Source organism: Agrilus planipennis, unplaced genomic scaffold, assembly GCF_000699045.2.
Source record: "Agrilus planipennis isolate EAB-ADULT unplaced genomic scaffold, Apla_2.0 scaffold4, whole genome shotgun sequence".
Classification (NCBI taxonomy): domain Eukaryota; kingdom Metazoa; phylum Arthropoda; class Insecta; order Coleoptera; family Buprestidae; genus Agrilus; species Agrilus planipennis.
Genome location: NW_020442463.1, coordinates 1,429,258 through 1,450,484, shown reverse-complemented (window position 1 = coordinate 1,450,484; position 21,227 = coordinate 1,429,258). Strand labels below are relative to the sequence as shown.

The following is a 21,227-nucleotide window of genomic DNA, read 5'->3' as shown; positions in this document are numbered from 1 at the left end:
CTGCCTGCGACGCGCTGATGAGATCCAAAAAGATCGAAATCGCGATCCGCGTCTGGCAGTTTCGACAGAATACAGACCACTTCGAATTATTTTGTTTTATAATAACATTAATAGGGAAATCCAAATTCACCATAACATACGGCGTGTTGTGTTTGAATTTGTCGAGAAAACTAACTGTACTGTTATCAAAACAATCGTAAACATGTACGTATATTAAGTAATTAGATAGTACAAATAAATAGTTACAAGAAGTTTCCATAATAGTAAATAATAATTATGGCTGGGATGACAAAAAAAGATGCAGGGTATCAAATTAACGCCTAACTTTTTTTTATAGAAATGGTCATAAATCGTGATTAACCTGGTGTAAGCCCCAACAACCTTCTTTGGCATGAGTGACTAAAAACAATCCAAAAATGAGTCGATATTCCGGACGTCTTTTTTCAAAAAGGTAAGTTTGATTCGTAACAAACGTATGCAACACCTTTGCATTTAGAAATAATTTTAGTTTGTAATATTTATCAGCCCCTACAATTTTTGTAAATAAGCACTAAAATTTTTCCCAACCCCTACAGTAACTAAGATCTTGTACTATAAATAAGGCTACCCTGTGTGTATGGACGTTATATAAGTAAACAATTTTAATAAATTATTAATTTATACGGTTTGTTGGAAGTAAGGACAAAATGTACGTCATTTTCATTAAACATTTAACCTTTTCTGTTTGTTGCGTCAAATAATTAATTAACAGCACCTTTTTAAATTTTTAATTAGTACATCAAGAAAAATTGCAAAAGAAGTGCGTTCGTTTTTCTAAATGTAATTGCATTTGAAACAATTTCAATTGCAAAGTTATTGAAATACGTGTCTCGAAACAATTATATTTTTGCTAGCTGTTTATCTTTGGAGGTTGCAAGCACAAACGTTTTCCGGCTCCTTGAATTAAATGTTGATTAATGTTGATCATGAGATCATAATGTTAAAACTTATTTTACGATGTACATCTCTCAATTGAAATTTTATTAGTTGATAATAGTACAAAAGTTAAATTAAAAATTAAACTGTTAGAACTCGCTTATTCTCGCGTAGCAAACATGCATGTATTTATGTTTGTCGCTCGGCTATTGTGTTTATGCCTTACGCGGATTAGCATAGAAGCATAGATGGCCTATCGAACTATTTTTTATTGACTCCTTCAAGGAAGTCAGTCTTTGTAAAGCCGTTGAGCTGATATCATTAAAAAAAGTGTACCTTTGGTTTACGTTATAATAAACTTTTCTCTCTAAAATATATCGCTTTTTGTTATTACAAATCCTGCATAACTATCAGCATAAATAAAATTGTTTTTTTTTCAATAATAATAATTAACTACAACAGTTAGTAATTAGAACAATATCACAGAAAAATTACTATTACGAAGGGAGCTAGATAAGGATGCACCAACATTGTTGCCGTTACTTTTTATTTTGTATATTAAAGATGCGAATAAAATTATAAAAGCCGGGATACCTATAGGGATAAACGTACAGGGACAAAAGATTAGCACGTTTAAATTTACGGTATAGAAATTAATACAAAAATATTGGTACTTTTGGAACTGATATGAAAATAGGAAATGAAAATCAAGAAGTAGTCCCGATTTTCGATATTTAGGGAGTCAGATAACTTAAGGTAGAAGAAGCGCTAGAGATATAGATCAAGAATAGTGCATGCAGTCAGTCCGTTTTTAACAAAAGAAATCGATTTTGTGTTAGAAATCGCGTGACTTAGAAATTTGCACACGATTATTTATTAAAGGCATATGATTATCGTTATCGGAGCTTATGGATGTGAAACAAAGAGAAAGTATTAAAAAGAGTAAGAGCAGGGCCGCAACAACCTTACGATTTGACTGGGTGCTCACCAAAAAAAAGTTCTCATCATAATACTATAAATGACTAAAAAAAAAGATCATTTCGACTGTTCATTTATGAACTTGAACTGAGTTATTATCTGAATCGACTGGAATTGATTGGGTGCCCAACCCAACTTGAGTGGGTGCCCAACCCAATCCGTGGGCCTCCCCTTGTTGCGTCCCTGAGTAAGAGAACAGAGAACGTTACGGAAATTAATAAGAAATAAGCGAGATAGGCTAGTAGGACACTTGCATGAAGGACCAGTCTGAGACATATTAGAGGCGGAAGCAGGAGTAAAGGGTGCCGGAGGTAGACTACTCATCGCTGATAGTTAGTGACGCAGTGAAATTTAAATCCGCCGTTTGTGTATATGATACTATACAATAAATACAAATACTGTCAGAATCTGAGATTTTCACGTAATGCCTAATTAAAATTGTTATTTCTTTTTGTTTTGTAGCAAAACAAGTAACTTTATAGTGAAATCTCTCTATGTTGTTTTTCTACTTATTTACTAAGAATTTCGATCAAGTAAGGGTCAAGTCAATCAATTCTTCATTTTTAGTATGTTGCCTCTTACACCTTGAAAGCCTCTCACTGCGTGTTGTTATTTGACAAATTCTAAAAAAGTTCGTCAAGACCGAAAAACGTGAATGTTTCAGTTTCGTCAATTTGCGTATGATATAAAAATAAATTTACATCTTTCTCCGATACGTAATTGTTTAATGTTTTGAATTGATAATTAAAAACACGAAGTTTCCAGAATAAAATTTTATTGATTTTCACTAGAATTTGCCTTCATTATGTGACGATTCAATTTGAAGCCGCAGATAATAGTTCTTGACGTTTCAGTTCTTTATTAATCAAATTATGATAAGTTTGAACAGGTTCTACATTTCTACCATTAAAACGTTAATGTTTTAATATATCAGAACTACCCGCTCATTGTGCAGTGATGTGGAATTATGACATTGCAGTAATTTATAGCACTCCGCTTCATTTCATGTATTATTTATTGTTAGAAAAGGGGTTCATGTTAATTCATCATTTGTTCTTGGTTCTTATTCAAATGAAATTTTTGGGTTAAACGCATAGGACTAATGATATCTATAGATTTTTTCCGAGGATATGTTTTAATAATATAAATTTTATATGTACATATATTACGGGTAAATATTTCAAGATGCATAGACAATTAGTAGTAGCAAAACCAAGACTGAATATGGAAGACTAAACAAAAAATTATTACTTCCGGTGAATTTATGAGTTAAATTATTTATTAAATAAAAGTATATATTCCAGAAAATTTCAATATTTAGGACAATTATTGTGTTGCTAAATAAAAAAATTTTTGCTTACAAGAATTATTAAAGAAAACGTATCAGATTAAATGAACAGGACCGAGACTACACATATCAGCAAGATCTAGATAAAGACTAGAAATGCTGACCAAGACTGGGACCGTTTTGGTCTTACTTTGTTCATCACTAACAATTTTGAAGTCTTTTACGATAACGCATATCTACTAATACATATGAATTTTTAGAAATATTTTTAGCACAATGGCCTGACGATAAAAAATTTTGTAATTTTGTCTTCCAAATTTCCTCTCTTCGGTTGTTGTGTTTAAATTCTTATAATTTTTGGTATAAGCCAAAATTCACGACGTTCGAATCTCTGCGGCTGCGATGGTCACCGAAGTATCGCACACTTATCGATACTGGGAGAAAATCTTTAGGTATTTTATTCCCACCAGTTACTAAAGGTTTGACTACACATTGACGAGAGAGAGCACAGGAATAAAACTTTTACAATAGTAATATAAGATAATTTAAAATCTTAACGTTTCCGTTATTAAAAGTAAATTAACTAATTAGAAGACCACCTATGCGCTACCGCACATTGTTGTTATTATACATATACTCATATATTAAGACATATTCTAATAATCGGTGTACTTGGAGTGGGGTGCCTTTAGAAAATGCAACAAAAAATATACTTTGAACTTTTGGACTTAACCCTTTATTTAAGGCATTTGTCCAATGTCGATATCAAGGTGTATAGCTTCTAAAGCCAGAGGTTGACAAGTAATTTTAGGTGTGGTACAGATACTTTTCAATATTTTCATCGAGGTCCAAGAAAAAACATACCTTGTACTAATTAATTATTTCAATTTTCCCTTACAAAGTGTCTGAATATGTCTACTCCGATTAAAAGAGGCTTCACTGTTTGACAAAGTGAGATATCGATTTATAAATCTTTTTATTTAAATAATATTCTTGTGTTGCATTGGGAATTTTTTAAATAGTTTCTCTGAATAGTTTATACTTTCAAAAAATTTCTAGCGGTTCAGTTTTTTACCTTCTGCGATCTGGATCTGGACCAGCGTCCGCCAGTTAACAACCATTATTCTGAACTATCGATGTAAAATATTTGTGAATGTCCCTTGCTTTACTACGTTTTAGTATTTTTAATTAAAATTGAAATGAACGTCATAACAAAAGTATAACCGTTTCAAAAATTCAGAAATACCAAACTCTTGTTTTCCGCACAAATTCGAGGAATATCCAACATAAAGTATTTTGAGTAGGTAGATTGTATTGGTTTTTGAGAGATACGATCTTAATTTCGTAATTTAAATTTCTTTTTTAATTGCAAATAGCAAATAAAAAATGATAAAAATGGGCCTTTGGTTGTTGAATATGCCATCGTAACACATTTTTTTTGTTGGCAAATATTTGCGATGGTTATCTTGTTTACCCAAAATTCTACCTGTTTAAAATTAACATTAACCGTTCTTTCTAACTAGCTTTTTAAATAATAAATAATTAAGGTAAATTACGCAGTTTATGAGGTCGACCGGAAAATATTTACATTTTCACCTGCTTCTTGTTACTAATCGATTACAAATTGGTCATTTGTATTTGTTTATCGCAAATAATTTTGTGGTATAAATTTTCAACTTCAACTAAATATTTTTGTACCACAACACTCTGCGATAATTAAGATGTAGCAGTTGTAACAACCTCTTTTGAAAGTCAAGGCCAAGGTTACCACCTAATTGTTAGAAATATTAACAATGGTCCCTATGTAGACTTCAGGATACGTGTAGCATATGCATACATGTACTTCTGTATTGCTCATCCAAAAAAGTTGCTGAGATGAACACGGCCATAAAAAGACAAGCAATTTTCAACCAAACAATTTGCTTGATTCATTATGTCAATTTAATGGACTTATACCTGTACAGTGTAGAGTTTATTTCTTGTTTCTAATCATTAATAGCCAAAACATTCCTTTTGACGTGACAACGTCTTATAATTCGATGGAGCCGGCTGCACGCACGAAAAAACATGACTCATGCGGCGTTACCTCGCTCTGAGGCGTTCCATTTAAGGCTCAAAGTGCAAGCGACAGCGCGGAACGAGCGACAAAGAGGCACAATCGGCCTCCGCGTTCGGCAGCGTTCGACATCTGTCTCTCTCCTACTTGAGTGAGCGATGCTATACAAAAATACATTTCCATTTACCTCCTTCTCTATATCCATACAAAATATCTATCAAACAAATAAAATTAAAATTTTCTTTTGAAAAATGAAACCATTCCATCAGTATTTTCTTATGACGTTGTCATGTTCAACTATCGTCAGTAAACCGACTTCACAGACAACCGACTTTTTTTTACTAATTTTACGTTTGAAAAGAAACATTAGAAAGTTTTAGAGCATTAAAATTTTATTATGATCTCTATTAAAATTTTCGAAACTGCTAATGCTATCGTTATTGCGAGCTTGCGCGTTATGAAAAATGAGATAAAGTAACAATAATAGAATTCTCATAAAAAAGAGTTTTAGATCCCCTAATCCCACATGTTGCTTGGCGCGAGGGGCGTGGATCGGCATTCAACACGCTCGTCGCTAGGACGCGCCTGTCCGCTCCAGGTCGCGTCGAACCCATTGACAATCTACGCGCCGTGTAACAGGGGCTTTAACTTACACTCTTGTTAGGCAATAGTTTAAAAATCATCTAAAGGAGGATTATCCAGGAGCAGATTTGCATTGCAATCATAACGTAGTTGTTGTGAAGACCAATCTTAAATTCAAAATTATGTAGAAGAGGGAAGATGGAAAACATTTTGACTTGGAAAAACTAAATTGTAAAGAAACGCGTGATAGTTAAGGTTGACGGAGACACGAAATATTAAAGGAGGAGGAGGAAGCAAAGATTTCTTATGTAGTCGATGATTCTCGAAAATTTGGAGAAAAATTGGAACGATCTAAAAATATAGGGTTGTTCGGAAAGTCATTTCGTTTTTTCTCGACAGAGGATTTAATTGTATTCTTTTGTACCCTACTTCACATTTAAGCCGTATAATTTTTATATGCTTTGAGAGCTTATATAGCAAGGCTTGTGTGTGAAAAATTCCAATTAATTCTACGCAGTAGTTTTTGGTTGGTGCCCTTTTAAATATGGAGAGCGATAAGCAGCATTTTCGACATATCTTACTGTTTTACTACAGAAAGGGTAAAAATGCTGTTCAAGCCAGAAAGAAATTGACTGATGTGTATGGAGAAGGTGTGTTGACAGTACGCCAGTGCCAGAACTGGTTCGCTAAATTTCGATCGGGCAATTTTGATGTCGAAGATGCACCACGTTCGGGAAGGCCGGTTGAAGCTGATAAAGACGCGATAAAGGCATTAGTTGATGTGAACCGGCGAATAACAACACGTGAGATCGGATTGAGGTTAAATTCATCAAATTCAACAGTTTATGAGCACTTGAAAGGCCTGGGATTATCCTCGAAGCTCGATGTATGGGTTCCCCATGTTCTCACAGAGAGAAATCTGTGTCGCGGCATTGACGTCTGCGATTCGCTTCTCAAACGTCACGAAAATGATCCGTTTTTGAAGCGTATACAACAACGTCAAACGCAAGAGGTCATGGAGCAAAAAAGATGAACCGGCTCAAACCATTTCCTAAGCCGATATTCACCAAAAAAAGGTGATGCTGTCTGTTTGGTGGGATTTTAAAGGAATCGTTTTTTTTTACCGGATAACACAACGATTAATTCGGAAGTTTACTGTCATCAGCTGGACAAACTGAATGATGCACTTCAACAGAAAAGGTCAGAACTAATCAACAGGAAAGGTGTAGTGTTTCACCAAGACAACGCGAGACCTCACACAAGTTTGGTCACTCGCCAAAAGCTATTACAGCTTGAATGGGATACAATGCTACACCCACCATATTCTCCAGACCTGGCACCATCGGATTATTATTTGTTCCGGTTACTCCAAAATTTTTTAGACGGTAAAACCTTCACCTCAAATGAGGACGTCAAAAACCTCCTCGATCAGTTTTTTTCCAGCAAAGACCAAAAATTTTATGAGCGTGGAATTATGCTACTACCAGAAAGATGGCAAAAGGTGTTGGACCAGAACGGTCAATATATAATTTAATAAAGTATTTGTTTATTATACGAAAACTGTCATTCATTTCCACAGAAAAAAACGAAGTGACTCTCCGAACAACCCTATAGTTGTATTGTAGCCACGGAACATTTTTGATAATGCTCTAGAAAGCATAAATTTGAATTCCCTTGTAGAACATTTCCTTACAGAAGCATAGTATCATAGTTATGTTCCTTTAAAAAGTGGTTCGATGGTCCTGGGAAAACAAACCCGAACTTGAATGCAACATTTCTATTTTTACTTTACTACTCCTTTCAAATCCCATATATTTATTAATTAAACATGCAACTTCCTAGAGCTAAATATACTAGGTGTAAAATGAATATTTTTTATGACGGTTTTTGCAGCAGCACGCTAGTCGATATTTAAAAAATTGATGATACATTTCTCCCAAGGAAAAATAAAAATTAAAAATATTTTTATGAAAATCTTCAATCGTCTTTATATCTGCTAAAAGAATACCGTGTTCGATTCCCGGCGAGGGAGTAACAGCAGCAACAAAAAATATATCTTCATTAACTTGAGGTTTGATAAATAATTATTAAAAAGCCTTTGTTTATTTCTATTTAATTAGTTATTTATTGATCAGATCGAACGTAAGTATTCGACTTTTTCTTTTATATATTATTACCAACGTGAAATATCTCGCATGCAAAGAATTATTTAAACATCAGTTACAATTTTTTCTATTTCACACGCAACCTACCACTGAATCACGTAGACCTTTCTCATTACAATTAACTATTGATGTTAACATGTTTCTATTAACACTTTCCTATTATTTGGAGCATCCAATGCGAAAAATACTTTCAATTTAAATTTATTTTCATCTTTAATAATAGAAAACTGTAAGTATAATCGCTTATAATGAATTGAAATGCTCGCGAACGATTCATTTAGAAATTCGGAAAAGATTGTTAAAGGTTTATGTTTAGAATGCGGCGCTGTACGGGTGGGAAACATGAACGGTGGGCGCGATGGAAAAGATAAGATTAAAACCGTTGGAAATGTGGTGTTTCAATGAAAGATGGGGACCGTGGATAGAGAACATTTGAAATGGAGAGGTATTAGAAATAATAGAAGAACAGAGGACTGTATGGAAGTCAATTAAAAAATAGGCGAGATAAGTTGGTAGGACACCTTCTTAGGCATGAAGGTCTAGTCAGAGACATATTAGAGGCAGAAACAGGAGTTATGAGGGGTAGAGGTAGACCTAGATAGACCTAGATTACTGTTCGCAAATAGTTAAGGATTTTGGATGTTCTAGTTTTAGTGAAATGCGAAGATTAGCTCAGGATAGGAAGAAGTGGAGGTGTGTGTCCAACCAGTCTTAGGACTGACGACTTTATGATGATGATGATCTAAAATGAATCAATTTGTGCTCTGAGACTTTTGTTGGGGGAAAAAACCTGTATTATCTGGTATCCACTGATTTGCGCTTTCTTGTAATATACTCATTTTAAATTAACACTATTACGTTTTGAATTATTAAGGTTTTGTAAGATTAAACCATCTTCCTTTCACACTTTCATCAAAGCTGGCAATGTTTATACATAATATGAACTTTGGTGTGTTTAAAAGATTAACGTCAGTTTTCAATAGTTCCGCAAAATTATCATTCAGACCAATATTAAAATTATCGATTATAATAGTAAACTCGATAACATCATAAATGCTCGTCGCATTATTACCAGTTCTAGATAAAAAGTTGCCTACACACAATTGTCTTTAATATTATTTTCTGCAGATATCTCACATACATTTCTGTTTTGTTATATTTAGGTTTTCAGTCTGCTTATCTTAAGCCAGCGATTTAAACATTTACATTTAACTGTTACTTCAAATTAGTCTTCCTACCTTATAAGTCATATTTATTTACTGGCCATGCAGGAAAATTTTATTTTCCGGCTAGTGAACTGGTGCATACATCTCAAGCACGTTTACATAATCAGAAGTACGTTCTGTTCTCCAAGAAGTTCACATATGTATAAATATATGTATTTATTACACTTGTAGATATAATTCGAAATTATAAAAATAAAAGCAGTCGGTTACATAAAGAACTCTGACGAAATTAGTATCATTTTAACTAATACTTATCTCAAAAATTATATAGACACAGATGCAGTGCATACGTATTTATTTTGTTATAATTGTGATTAGTTGTATTAGTTGTATTTCTAAGCAAATACTAGATGTTTCTTTCTCTAATACTTCATTGATTCTATCTGATTTTTATTGATTGTTTTCAAATTTATACGGTAGACTAAATGCTGCCATTCGACATTATTGATACCACCCTTAATATTATTGATACCACCCTTAATATATCTTTATGCTCGGTTTTCAATTCGCCACTTACACGACGGGATACTCCCTAATTTTTTAAGGTTCGTGACCAGTAAGCGAATAGGCGTTATCATTCAAATTGAGTATATTATGTAATATACGCAAAAAAATATTTATATTTAAATTTAATTGAAATTTAAATTATTTTTATGATACGGCTTTTAAAACAACACGAAAATTTTATGATAATAAATAACAGCATCGTTATTATGTAAAATACAATAATACATTAATTATAAGTATTATTGTATTTTACNNNNAAATATAAATAGTAATTTATTATAAACGTTTAATGAAAAACGCCTACATAAATATTAATAATAAATATATGACAACAATAATATTGATATTCTAATACAGACCTCGACCTATCGATTTTGTACCTTGCCAATTTTTTTTATTATTCTTCCATTTTTCCATTTTTATTAGTATTTAGCGTATCAGTAACCTTTAGAATCAATTAAAATTAGTGTCTAGAACGAGTTGGTTTCCAAGTCGTTTTTGGGGGTGTCCCGGTCATATAATTACCCAATAACCCAATCCCAGTTTATGTGAAGATTGCAAAGTGCCTTTACTTACATATATCGTATTTTTCGCATTATTGTTGTTAAAGAATGGAGAAACTGCTTACCTTATAGCGTAGACAATGGGATTGTAGACAGCATTTGCCTTGGCAAATAAAGAACACCAGATGGTGGCCAAAGGAGTGATGCTGGCCGTTTGAAGTACTCCTGTCCAGTTGGTGACTAAGTACGGAGTCCATGCGAAGAACCAGAGTGCGATTGTCATTAGAGCTACTTTAGCTAATTTGCATTCGGCGCTTGTGTTTGCTGCGTCTCCTGATCTCAGAGTAGCTACATTCATTTTCTTGGCCTGCTCCCTCATTGATTTTTCGTGAGCTGCGACAGCCTTAAATAAAAAGAAATCGATTTAGATAAGAATTAACTGCAAAGAAATGTATAAACCTAGGATTACTACGGCCAGAAACAGTTTATTATTAAACCATTGAATAAAATACTGAAAACAAGCTTTTATCCACGGATTCGCTCGCGTTGATATCCTAAATACGTGTCAAAGATCATAGAAAATACAATAATTTAATGAATTTATTCCAAGATCATCAGAATAAAACTAATAATGCAATCAAATGAGGAAAATGACTGAAGAGTACCCTATGTTGGAGAAAATGATGCAAATTTGGTTATCTCGCGAAATATGAAAGATATGGAAAAAAAATTCACATCGTTTTGCAAAAAAAGTATTGGCGACTTTTTTCATATCTCTCATAGAACAAAAGTTCTGCGCGCATAATGGTAAAGAGGCCTCGCGGAAATTTTTAAAAAATTCAAGATAATTATTAACAATTTAAAATTGAGAGATATGAAAAAAAGTCATCAAGTTTTTTGCAAAATGACTGATTTTTTTCCATATTTTTCATATTTCGCAAGATAATCGAATTTGCAATTGTTTTTGCGGATTTTCTCGCCCCTATATGCCGGGCAAACAATTATCATTTACATATTCGTGTTCCTTACGAAATTTCCGATAAAATTTCAATAATTTTCTCCAATATAAGATACTCTTCAGTCATTTCTCTCATTTGACTAGACTTTAAAATTTCTAATTTTCTAGTTTAAACATACACTTTACGTAGAATGATAGTAAATACTGTCTTTATCGAAATGAAAATTTCTATCCCTCAGAAACACTTCTTTTCTGAATAAAAGGTACCCTATAACCTTTTATGTACCCCTGACAATGTGTGTACAAAATTTCGTGAAGATCTATTGAGTAGTTAACCTGTGAAATGGTAATAGACAAAACTCACTTTCGCATTTATAATATTAGTCAAGATTGCCCAAAAAAAAAACACAACAAAACCTATATTTTTTATTTCTTCCCTTCAGTTTGGAATAAGAAACTTACAACTTTTTAATCCTCATTGGCTCTAATTCTCAACACAAAATTAAATTTACACAATATTTTATTAACCACTATGATCAGCATTTCTTCAAATTTTCAAAAAAATTTTGACCAACTTAAGATTTTAGTAGAACATTTAATAGTTTTCTGATAAGTTTTCACGGTGTCTTCTGAAAATTATAATGTCATAAATAAATTCATACTACAATCGAACTTCTATAACTCGAATTTCTATGACTCGCAATCAGTTTTAACTCGAATATTTTTTTGTTAAATTGACATGTACATTGTTCTATGTTTGTTCCAAAACTTTTCTCTGATTCGAGATTAAAAAGGACATAAAGATTTGTACCAATTTGTGTGTTGTTGATTTCTAATATTCTAAAAGTGTTCTTTGTATTTTGGCCACTTTAGGTAAAAAAGCCTGTCACACGTGTAAGTAACATTTCGTGGGTTGTAACATAATTGCTTACATAGCCTTATGGGTGTTTTTTATGTTAACTTCATTGTGAGTATAATCACACCTTATTCATGAGTTTTTTACCAGTAATTACTTCTCATTGTATGTGCATACTTTCATCTATCAAAAACGTATTAGGTAACTTCTAATTTGCATATAAAACTACAAAACTCGTTATGAACCTTGTTACTTTTCTTCAAAAATTCCACTTTTTTTAATTATTAGTAACAGCCACGTGCAGTTAGTATGAAAAATATAATGCGTTCTTTGTAAATTTCTCGTTTTCTTATTTAAAACAAATGAAGAGCGTACGTGCAAGCTGAACATGGGCTAAGTCTAAAACTGACTTTTGAACCAGTCAAATTAGAATCTCAAAAAAATAAAATGTCACCCAGGGTAAGACCTACCTAAAAGTTTTAAAAAAGGCATGTTGTTAAAGTATATCTGCGAAAAATCTAAAAAATTTAGTTGGAATTGTTGCTAAATTGCGTCTACAATCACGCGAAACAGATTTTCTATTGATAACACAAAAATCTATAATTTTTACCGAAAAAAGCTTTATATAAAAAATGTAGCATTTACAATTCTCTACAAAATAGATTGTAAAGATTCGAAATTGGATCAGTAGCTGCTGAATAATGTTTAAAAGCCGTTAAAAATGGTCAATACTTGAATTTTTAATAACTTTGTCAATACAAACGTTGTGTAGATGATATTTTTTGAATTATTAGCTCTTCTTAATACAAACAAACAGAAAAAGCACAACTTGATCCGAGTAATAGTTTTCGAAACATTCTATTTTGCATTAAGAAACATAACATTGTTAATGTGAATTTTCTGTAGATTTGGCGAAGCGAAAGGTAATTTTGTTTAGGGCATTCGATAGTTGAAAGCCTATTCTTCCAAGAACGTAATTGTACAAATCGATTTTCATAAATTAAATTGTTAAAAATTATAGTTAAAAAGGGGTATTATTTTATTTTTTAAACAAATAGCGATATCTCCGTTTACTTTCATTTTTTTTTATTTGATTGCTCAGGTGAATTACTGCTTCCTTGACAACGACTTTAGAATCAATTAAAATTAGTGTCTAGAACGAGTTGGTTTCCAAGTCGTTTTTGGGGGTGTCCCGGTCATATAATTACCCAATAACCCAATCCCAGTTTATGTGAAGATTGCAAAGTGCCTTTACTTACATATATCGTATTTTTCGCATTATTGTTGTTAAAGAATGGAGAAACTGCTTACCTTATAGCGTAGACAATGGGATTGTAGACAGCATTTGCCTTGGCAAATAAAGAACACCAGATGGTGGCCAAAGGAGTGATGCTGGCCGTTTGAAGTACTCCTGTCCAGTTGGTGACTAAGTACGGAGTCCATGCGAAGAACCAGAGTGCGATTGTCATTAGAGCTACTTTAGCTAATTTGCATTCGGCGCTTGTGTTTGCTGCGTCTCCTGATCTCAGAGTAGCTACATTCATTTTCTTGGCCTGCTCCCTCATTGATTTTTCGTGAGCTGCGACAGCCTTAAATAAAAAGAAATCGATTTAGATAAGAATTAACTGCAAAGAAATGTATAAACCTAGGATTACTACGGCCAGAAACAGTTTATTATTAAACCATTGAATAAAATACTGAAAACAAGCTTTTATCCACGGATTCGCTCGCGTTGATATCCTAAATACGTGTCAAAGATCATAGAAAATACAATAATTTAATGAATTTATTCCAAGATCATCAGAATAAAACTAATAATGCAATCAAATGAGGAAAATGACTGAAGAGTACCCTATGTTGGAGAAAATGATGCAAATTTGGTTATCTCGCGAAATATGAAAGATATGGAAAAAAAATTCACATCGTTTTGCAAAAAAAGTATTGGCGACTTTTTTCATATCTCTCATAGAACAAAAGTTCTGCGCGCATAATGGTAAAGAGGCCTCGCGGAAATTTTTAAAAAATTCAAGATAATTATTAACAATTTAAAATTGAGAGATATGAAAAAAAGTCATCAAGTTTTTTGCAAAATGACTGATTTTTTTCCATNAAGAAATGAATCTGTGGCAAGTTGGAAATAACATATTAAACTTTATATATACCCCCTTACGAAATTATTTAAGTAATAGTTATTTAAACGGGCGGTCAAGATACAGAGAATATGATCGGGGTTGGAATAGCGCAGACAAGCTTGATTTTTTCCGTTCAATCCACGACTCCAATTGGGGTTTCCAGGGGCCCCATTTTAGTCGGGATTGCCACGCTTTTTCACTTGTTATCCCCCGCCATACTAGAATTCACAAATATACCCCTTTTTGAATTCAATCACAAATTTCCCCTATTCTAAACTTAAACAAGTTATATTGATTTAAAAGCTGACAAAAGTTCATTAATAGGAGTGGTGTTCCCTACACGGATATATTGTTTAAAATGTCATATTTCTGCCATAACCACACAGGCCAATATCTCCAATCCGACCCTGCTTTTGGATCGAACTATTAGTTGACCGTTGTCTCACAAAAGTAAAAATTCTTTTATTTTTTGCTGATTTTTAATTTTACAAAACACTTTTTTTTAGTAGACCAAAGATTGCCACCTACAAAAATTTTGGATCTGTATCTATCAGATAACACATTACAGTCATTTCGCAAATCTGGCAACCCTACTTCTAACACTAAATTAGTACCCTGTTACGTATTAGCTTATAGAGTTTGATTAATTTTTGTGAAAAAAACTGTTAACAATATGTTATACAATATTATTCCTTTTATTTTTCTATTAAATCTCTTGAATTGCGCCTTGGTTTTTAGAAACTGATATACATATAATGTTGTACCACTTCCAGTTTTTGTTGATCTGATAGGAAGTGTGTAAATATCTGTAGTACTAATGTAATTTCATATCATATATTTTTGATACCTAAATAACAACAATTTTCTGTTTTCGTGCGGTTTATCACATCAACACACTTATGCATATGACTTTCAAGATATTTACATAAATAATACAATAGCGGAAATTCCTCTATTAATATTTATTATTAGAAAAGGAAACTGATAAAATGAGTCGAATTTAATGGAAAACAACGTAGTATTATATTTATGTTAGTAAATTTTCTTTACGATGTTGCGTAAATAATACTTCTACGTCTCATTTATTAAGTATACAAACAGTCTTATAGTTAAATGTATAGAAAAGTGTAATTAATTAATAATATCCAAAAACTTGAATCAAAACCTATAGTGCCATTACAGATAGTGCTTCATTTAATGTAACTGTTGTTTAATTTTTTTAGCAATTTTACGTATCATAATAAAAATTGTGTATTTACTAATTAAATTATTTGATTGAGTTCTGCATAGATTGCAATATCTTAAAATTTTCAATTAGCACATGCTTCTGGCGTTACAACTTAATGTTAATTTTTTCACGATACACGAGAGGCGTGATCGTTTTCATATTGAATATTTAAAAAACATTGAGTTGGTTGTTAAACAAGTGCCCTACTTTTCCATCAGGGATGGAGGTATAGATAAGCTTTAAACAATAACAGCCATTTTTTTACGTGGTAGAAATATAGCAATCATTGAACGAGCGGAGTTTTGTGCCGGCTAAAATCAAAGTTCATATAATTCTAAATTAGCTCTACCACTAAATCGCCGAAGATTCTCGTAAAATTCATTTATCGCAAAGTTTTTCTATTGATGTTTATTATAAATAAACTTAAATTAAATTAAATTGTATTAACTACCGTAACGGCAACATATACATATGATAATGTTTTGTGCACAGTTGTGGCAGGGTACCTTTCGAATGATATAAGTTTAATCCCCTTCTTTTGAAAAAACCAAAAATTTCGATTAAAATAATTCGAAGTGATTTGTATTCTGTCGAAATTGCCAAATGCGGATCGCGATTTCGATCTTTTTGGATCTCATCATCGCGTCGCAAACAGCTCCGACAGAACATAGACCAACTTTTACCTGCTATCTTAACAGCGCGTTTTAGAAAATACCACAAATTTCAGAAATTTCCATGTTCACGTATATTATGTAAAACTGAGCCTAAAACTTACCTGTACGATGAACCAGTATGCATAGATGATTATAGAGAGCGGCATGAAGTAGACGAAGACCGAGTATGCAAAGATGTAACTTTTGCTGAGCCAGTCCTGGGTTAGGTAGTCAGTCCCGCAGGCAGTCATGTTACCCTCAGGCACATACCTAATTGAATAAAAGAAAAATGCTGAGTCAAACATATAATTTCCTATTTTTCCCAACAATAAATTAAGGAGACATCCCAACTGCTTACCAAAAATAGCTGGTAAAAGGGTCATTAAAAAGAGGTTTTTTGTGGTCTAAATGCGAACTGAACTTTAACTCTGGCGGGCGACAAACGATTGCGTGCCGTGGTCAAAAGAATTTTCAGGTAGTCGAGGGTTTAGTGATGAATTTTTTATTTAATATACTTATGTGTAATATGCATAACAAAATACTCACAAATATTAATATATATCCATGTAAAAGTAGCTTTAGAATTTTATTTTTTATAGATTTATTGTGCAATTAGGCCGCTCATATGGGCATAGTCAGATAAGCGAAAACATTTCATCTACAATTCGGTCGCTCGTTCCATTAGTCAAAAGTGATATGCGAAAAAGAAAAGAGTTCGAAGCTTTAAATTCAAATCCCTTGTTTAAAGTGCTTCAGCCCTTGAAACCCAAGGACTTCAAAACCAATTATATTCAAATCCTTAAACACTTTGAAATAGCTTGAAGTCTTTTGAATTACAAATTGCAAACCACTTTTATAAGAGAATTCTCGGGCTTGAATTGCAGTGCTTCTAAGCCCTCAAAGGACTGGAAGCACATTTTCAAGCACAAAGTACTAAAGCTCTGTCCAGCTCTGGTATAAACTTCAAGTTGACCTAATCTTTTTGCACCCATTGTTTTTTGTTTATTATCATGCATAAGCTAGTTCAGCTTAACTCTAATTTCTTTTTTACATCGTTATCATAATGTCGTCAGTCCTAAGACTGATTGGACACGCACCTCCACTCTTTCCTATCCTGAGCTAATCTTAGCATTTCCGTAAAACTGGAACATCCCACACCCTTAACTATTTGCGAACATTAATCCAATCTAGGTCTACCTCTATTTCTCTTAACTCCTGTTTCTGTCTCTGATATGTTTCTGACTAGACCTAACCTAACCTTTGGGTATCAATTAATTTTTACGACGAAATAAAATGATTATTGATTTAGCACGTGGAATTTTTATGTGTTTCTGCAAAAAGCTTTCTTTACAGTTAGCGATAGGGATATTTTTATTGATTTCACTAGTAAAAACGATTTTGAATTCAACAATTTGAAACCATGACCTTTATTACGATAAAATGAGACTTTGGACCGTCATCCAAAAATTTATTCGAGTTGTTCAATTTTATTGGTTACAATTATTTCTTGTATAAACGAGAGGAGTTTATCTACCTTAAATAATTTGAAACATATGTATGCGATGCACGGTACTTTTGTCAAAAAATGATAATGCCAGTACATATTTCACAATAGCTTGAAAAAATTCTATCTCCGCCAAACTCGACCTATCTTACATAAGCTTTCACAACATTCCGCTTCCTCTGAAAATTCATCTTGCTTGACTACGTTTAATAATGGAACGTACAAACAGTTATCCTGCTGGAGGCGCTTCTGGAAGCACTTTTATAAAGAGGAATTAGTCCTGCTGGAAGGTTTCATGCCCGCTAATGTATGTCGTTGTATTAGACTAACGAGGACGTCCTGTCAGCGGTACGCAGTTTATCGCCCTACTCTTATTCAATATTTTCAGTAGTTTACTTCTGTCTTTATATCATTGCAGTGGCGTAGTAATTTAAACTATTATAAGTAATTGATTGGCATATTGTGTATAAAATCTACGTGACTTATCACTATCCTACTCCAATCTAAGGACACTGAGACAATTTTTTCTTTCGCTGTGTCTGTGCTTTATCGTCAAACGAGTAAACACAACTTTTTGGCTTAATAATTTTTGGCACTATTCTAAAACTTCCTACGAATTGCCACTAATCTCAAAACTTCTACACACATTTGCAGGATAAAATCGATGACCAAAACGGGAACGCATGACACTACACGAATTTTGCAACTAAATTCTAAAGTTTTGACATGTTCTAACTTTTTGAAAACTTGAAATCTAACAAAAACTCTCGATCCTTCTAGCCTTAAAGACATAATTTGTGGAGTTACTTAACTGACTGTTTGAGTCCTGCCGGAAGGACGATGTACATTTTACCATTAAAATGACGTAAACTGCAATTCTTTAGCGTAGTTTGTATCTCATTTTTAGAGCTTGTATTGTTGCCATTAGTTTTTGGTTCGTATGGGCTGTCTCGATAACTTGCGCAATTATTCTATAATTTTACGGTAATTACCTATTCCATCCGAACATTGGAGCGAGTGTCCATACAAGAGCGAATAGCCAGATAAGTAAAATCCTAAACAAGGCTCCTTTTTTGTTCATTGGTTTAGCGCTTAAACCCTTTACAATGACGTTGTATCGGTCCATGGCAATAGCGGTCATCGTCCAGATTGAGGTGCATCCGAAGAGGGAGCCAAGCATTCCATAGATTTCGCACATCAATGGACCTAAACAAAAAAAATCTGTTTTAGTTTTTCATAATTGACAAATTGACAAAACTTTTGGTATTAGTTGTCGCGATTTTTTTGTAAATAATGAACCATAGATACAAAGGTAGTCATTATTAATTTTTTCATGTAGATTTGAATCCAAACAAGTGTATGTGCGCGTAACCGATGTAGTCTTAAAAATAGAAAATAAATAAAATTGCTTAAAAATGAAAAAAATGCGGGTCTCACATCAGTAGTTGCCATTTATGTGTAATAACCAATCTCGGCAACGAGCATGTTAATTTATTAATATCATATGTAAAAATATTTTTGTTTTACTTTTATTTATTTTAATACCATGCTGTTTTGAACTAAAATATTAATATGTAAGGGAAGTAAAAGTAAAAAAAAGTGAATATAATGATGGAAGTCGCCGATTTTCGATATCTAGGAAATCAAATAATTCAGGGTGGAAGAAGCAACAAAGATATAAAGCAAAGGATAGCGCAGGGTCAAGTCAAGGAATTCGAAAAAGAGTGCTAAAGGTGTACTTCTGGACCACAGCTCTGTACGGATACGAAATATGGACGATGGGCGCGGCGGAAAAGAAACGGTTAAAAGCGTTCGAAATGTGGTGTTACAGGCAAATGGTGAGGATACCGTTGATTAAGGAGATTAGAAATGAGGATGTATTTGAATGAAAACGAGAATAGAGGGCGATGTGAAGGTCAATAAGAAATAGGCGAGAGGTTGATAGGACATATTCTGAGGCATGAGGAGCTAGTTAGAAGCAGAAACAGGAACCAAGAGGAGTAGAAATAGACCTAGATTAGATTACTGTTCGCAAAAATAGTTAAGGGTGTTCTAGTTATAGGGAAATTAGAAAATTGTCTCACGATAGCGAAAATTGGAGGTGCCTGAAGACTTTATGATGATGATGATCATATTTACTAATTTCAAAACGATTGAGTAATAATAATAATATCAATTACAGAAATCATTTATTAATACTGTTTTAGCCATCAAGTAACGTTCAGATATCAACACAACGCCTATAAAACTGTCTAATTTATATTGTTAATAGTGACAAAATAAACTACATGACAATGCGTCGCGCTTTTCCATACCAAGTGTACTAAATCGAACGGTTGGCAGCTGGGTCATCTTTCTTATTCTCCCTTATTCTCCCTGTCTCCTCAAGCGCCAACTGTAGACTGCATTAATTGAATACTGCGCGCTTCCCCTTCCCTAACTTCCTATTACTCGTTTCCGTTGCATTTACGAAATGACTCCCATAGTCCCACAAAAGCTCATACCAAATAGTAATATGCGACACATCAACAATAGTTCACTTGATAGGTAATTACTACTACTACTACGCGACGCACCTTTGGTCGAGCTTTTGTTAAATATTTTGCATGAAACATTGATATGTTTTGTCTTTACCATATACGTTTATACACGTTTCTATTGTGGTATCAAAAAGTATAAAAACACTTGGTAATCGTTGAAAATATGAATTTTGACTGATTATGAGATATAAACACGGGATAGTAGATGAAGAAAATAGTAAACTTACCCAATACCCAGGTTTCGTAATAGCAATTGATAACCATAGGAGGAGACATGGTAAACATCATGGCAAAATCAGAGAAGGCCAAGTTTACTACCAATAAGTTGGACGGTGTTCTCAGGGACTTAGTGCTGCTGAAAATGTAGACGACCATTCCGTTTCCGGCAACGGAAATGCAACCTAAGATGCCGATAACGAAACCAAGAATGCCATGCCAAAGTGGGTTCATAGGGGGGTATTGGTACCAGTGATGATCGACGAGATAGAGCATTTCAGGAGGGACTTTATCTACCACGGTATAGTTGCCACCGAACGCGCCAGCAGACATTACCCTCTGCGCTGTCCAGGCGGCAAAATTGGGCTCTCCCATCGCTGACATATCTGCTTATAAGATTTGATCCAAAAATAAATAAAAGAAACACAAATGCATCGCAAGACAAAAGATATAGTAGGGAGCAATTAGTAATTGGAAGGTATGGCGTTTCAAAGGTTTTTGACCCTTAGCTTACAGAACTAGAAATACACTTTTTTTAAAGCGTTTTCGTTAACAACAATGAAAACAAGGTTTCTAACGGAGTTAACATTTCAATAATCTTGTTAAAAAAGAACATTTAACACGTAACCTTATAGAGACACTTTTCACCATTTTTAGTAAAAAATTTAGTATTGTCAAAGTTGAACATCAACACAAACACACTTTCATTCCAGGGTATAGTTAAGCAGCTAGGGTTCAGTCAGAAATCTCCCCAGTATTAAATTATTATTAATTCAAAAAAATATGAAATATTAGTTACAGGATTTTATTTTTATTCGAATTAACCCGAACATTTCTAGTCGACAACCATACTAATCAAACTAAACTATTTAGTAAGTGCATAGGCAATAAAGCTTTTTATAAACTATCTTATGAAATTC

At 33.2% G+C, this 21,227-nt stretch overlaps 1 protein-coding gene and 1 long non-coding RNA gene across 2 annotated transcripts in view; one reads left to right on the top strand and one right to left on the bottom strand.

Annotated features, from left to right (window-relative positions):
- Positions 1-911, top strand: part of LOC108735979 — a 49,865-nt gene extending 48,954 nt beyond the window's left edge. The window contains exon 3 of the long non-coding RNA XR_001937657.1: positions 338-911. This is a non-coding gene — a long non-coding RNA (uncharacterized LOC108735979). The remainder of the gene's footprint in view (positions 1-337) is intronic.
- The window catches only part of LOC108735978 (rhodopsin), a 23,323-nt gene extending 2,632 nt beyond the window's left edge, over positions 1-20,691 (bottom strand). Inside the window, exons 1-4 of the mRNA XM_025980842.1 lie at positions 20,319-20,691; positions 18,544-18,757; positions 16,170-16,317; positions 13,346-13,623 (exon numbers count right to left, since the gene is read on the bottom strand). Coding sequence (XP_025836627.1) covers positions 13,346-13,623; positions 16,170-16,317; positions 18,544-18,757; positions 20,319-20,691 — 1,013 coding nt within the window. The remainder of the gene's footprint in view (positions 1-13,345; positions 13,624-16,169; positions 16,318-18,543; positions 18,758-20,318) is intronic.
- Between the last annotated feature and the right edge of the window lie 536 nt (positions 20,692-21,227).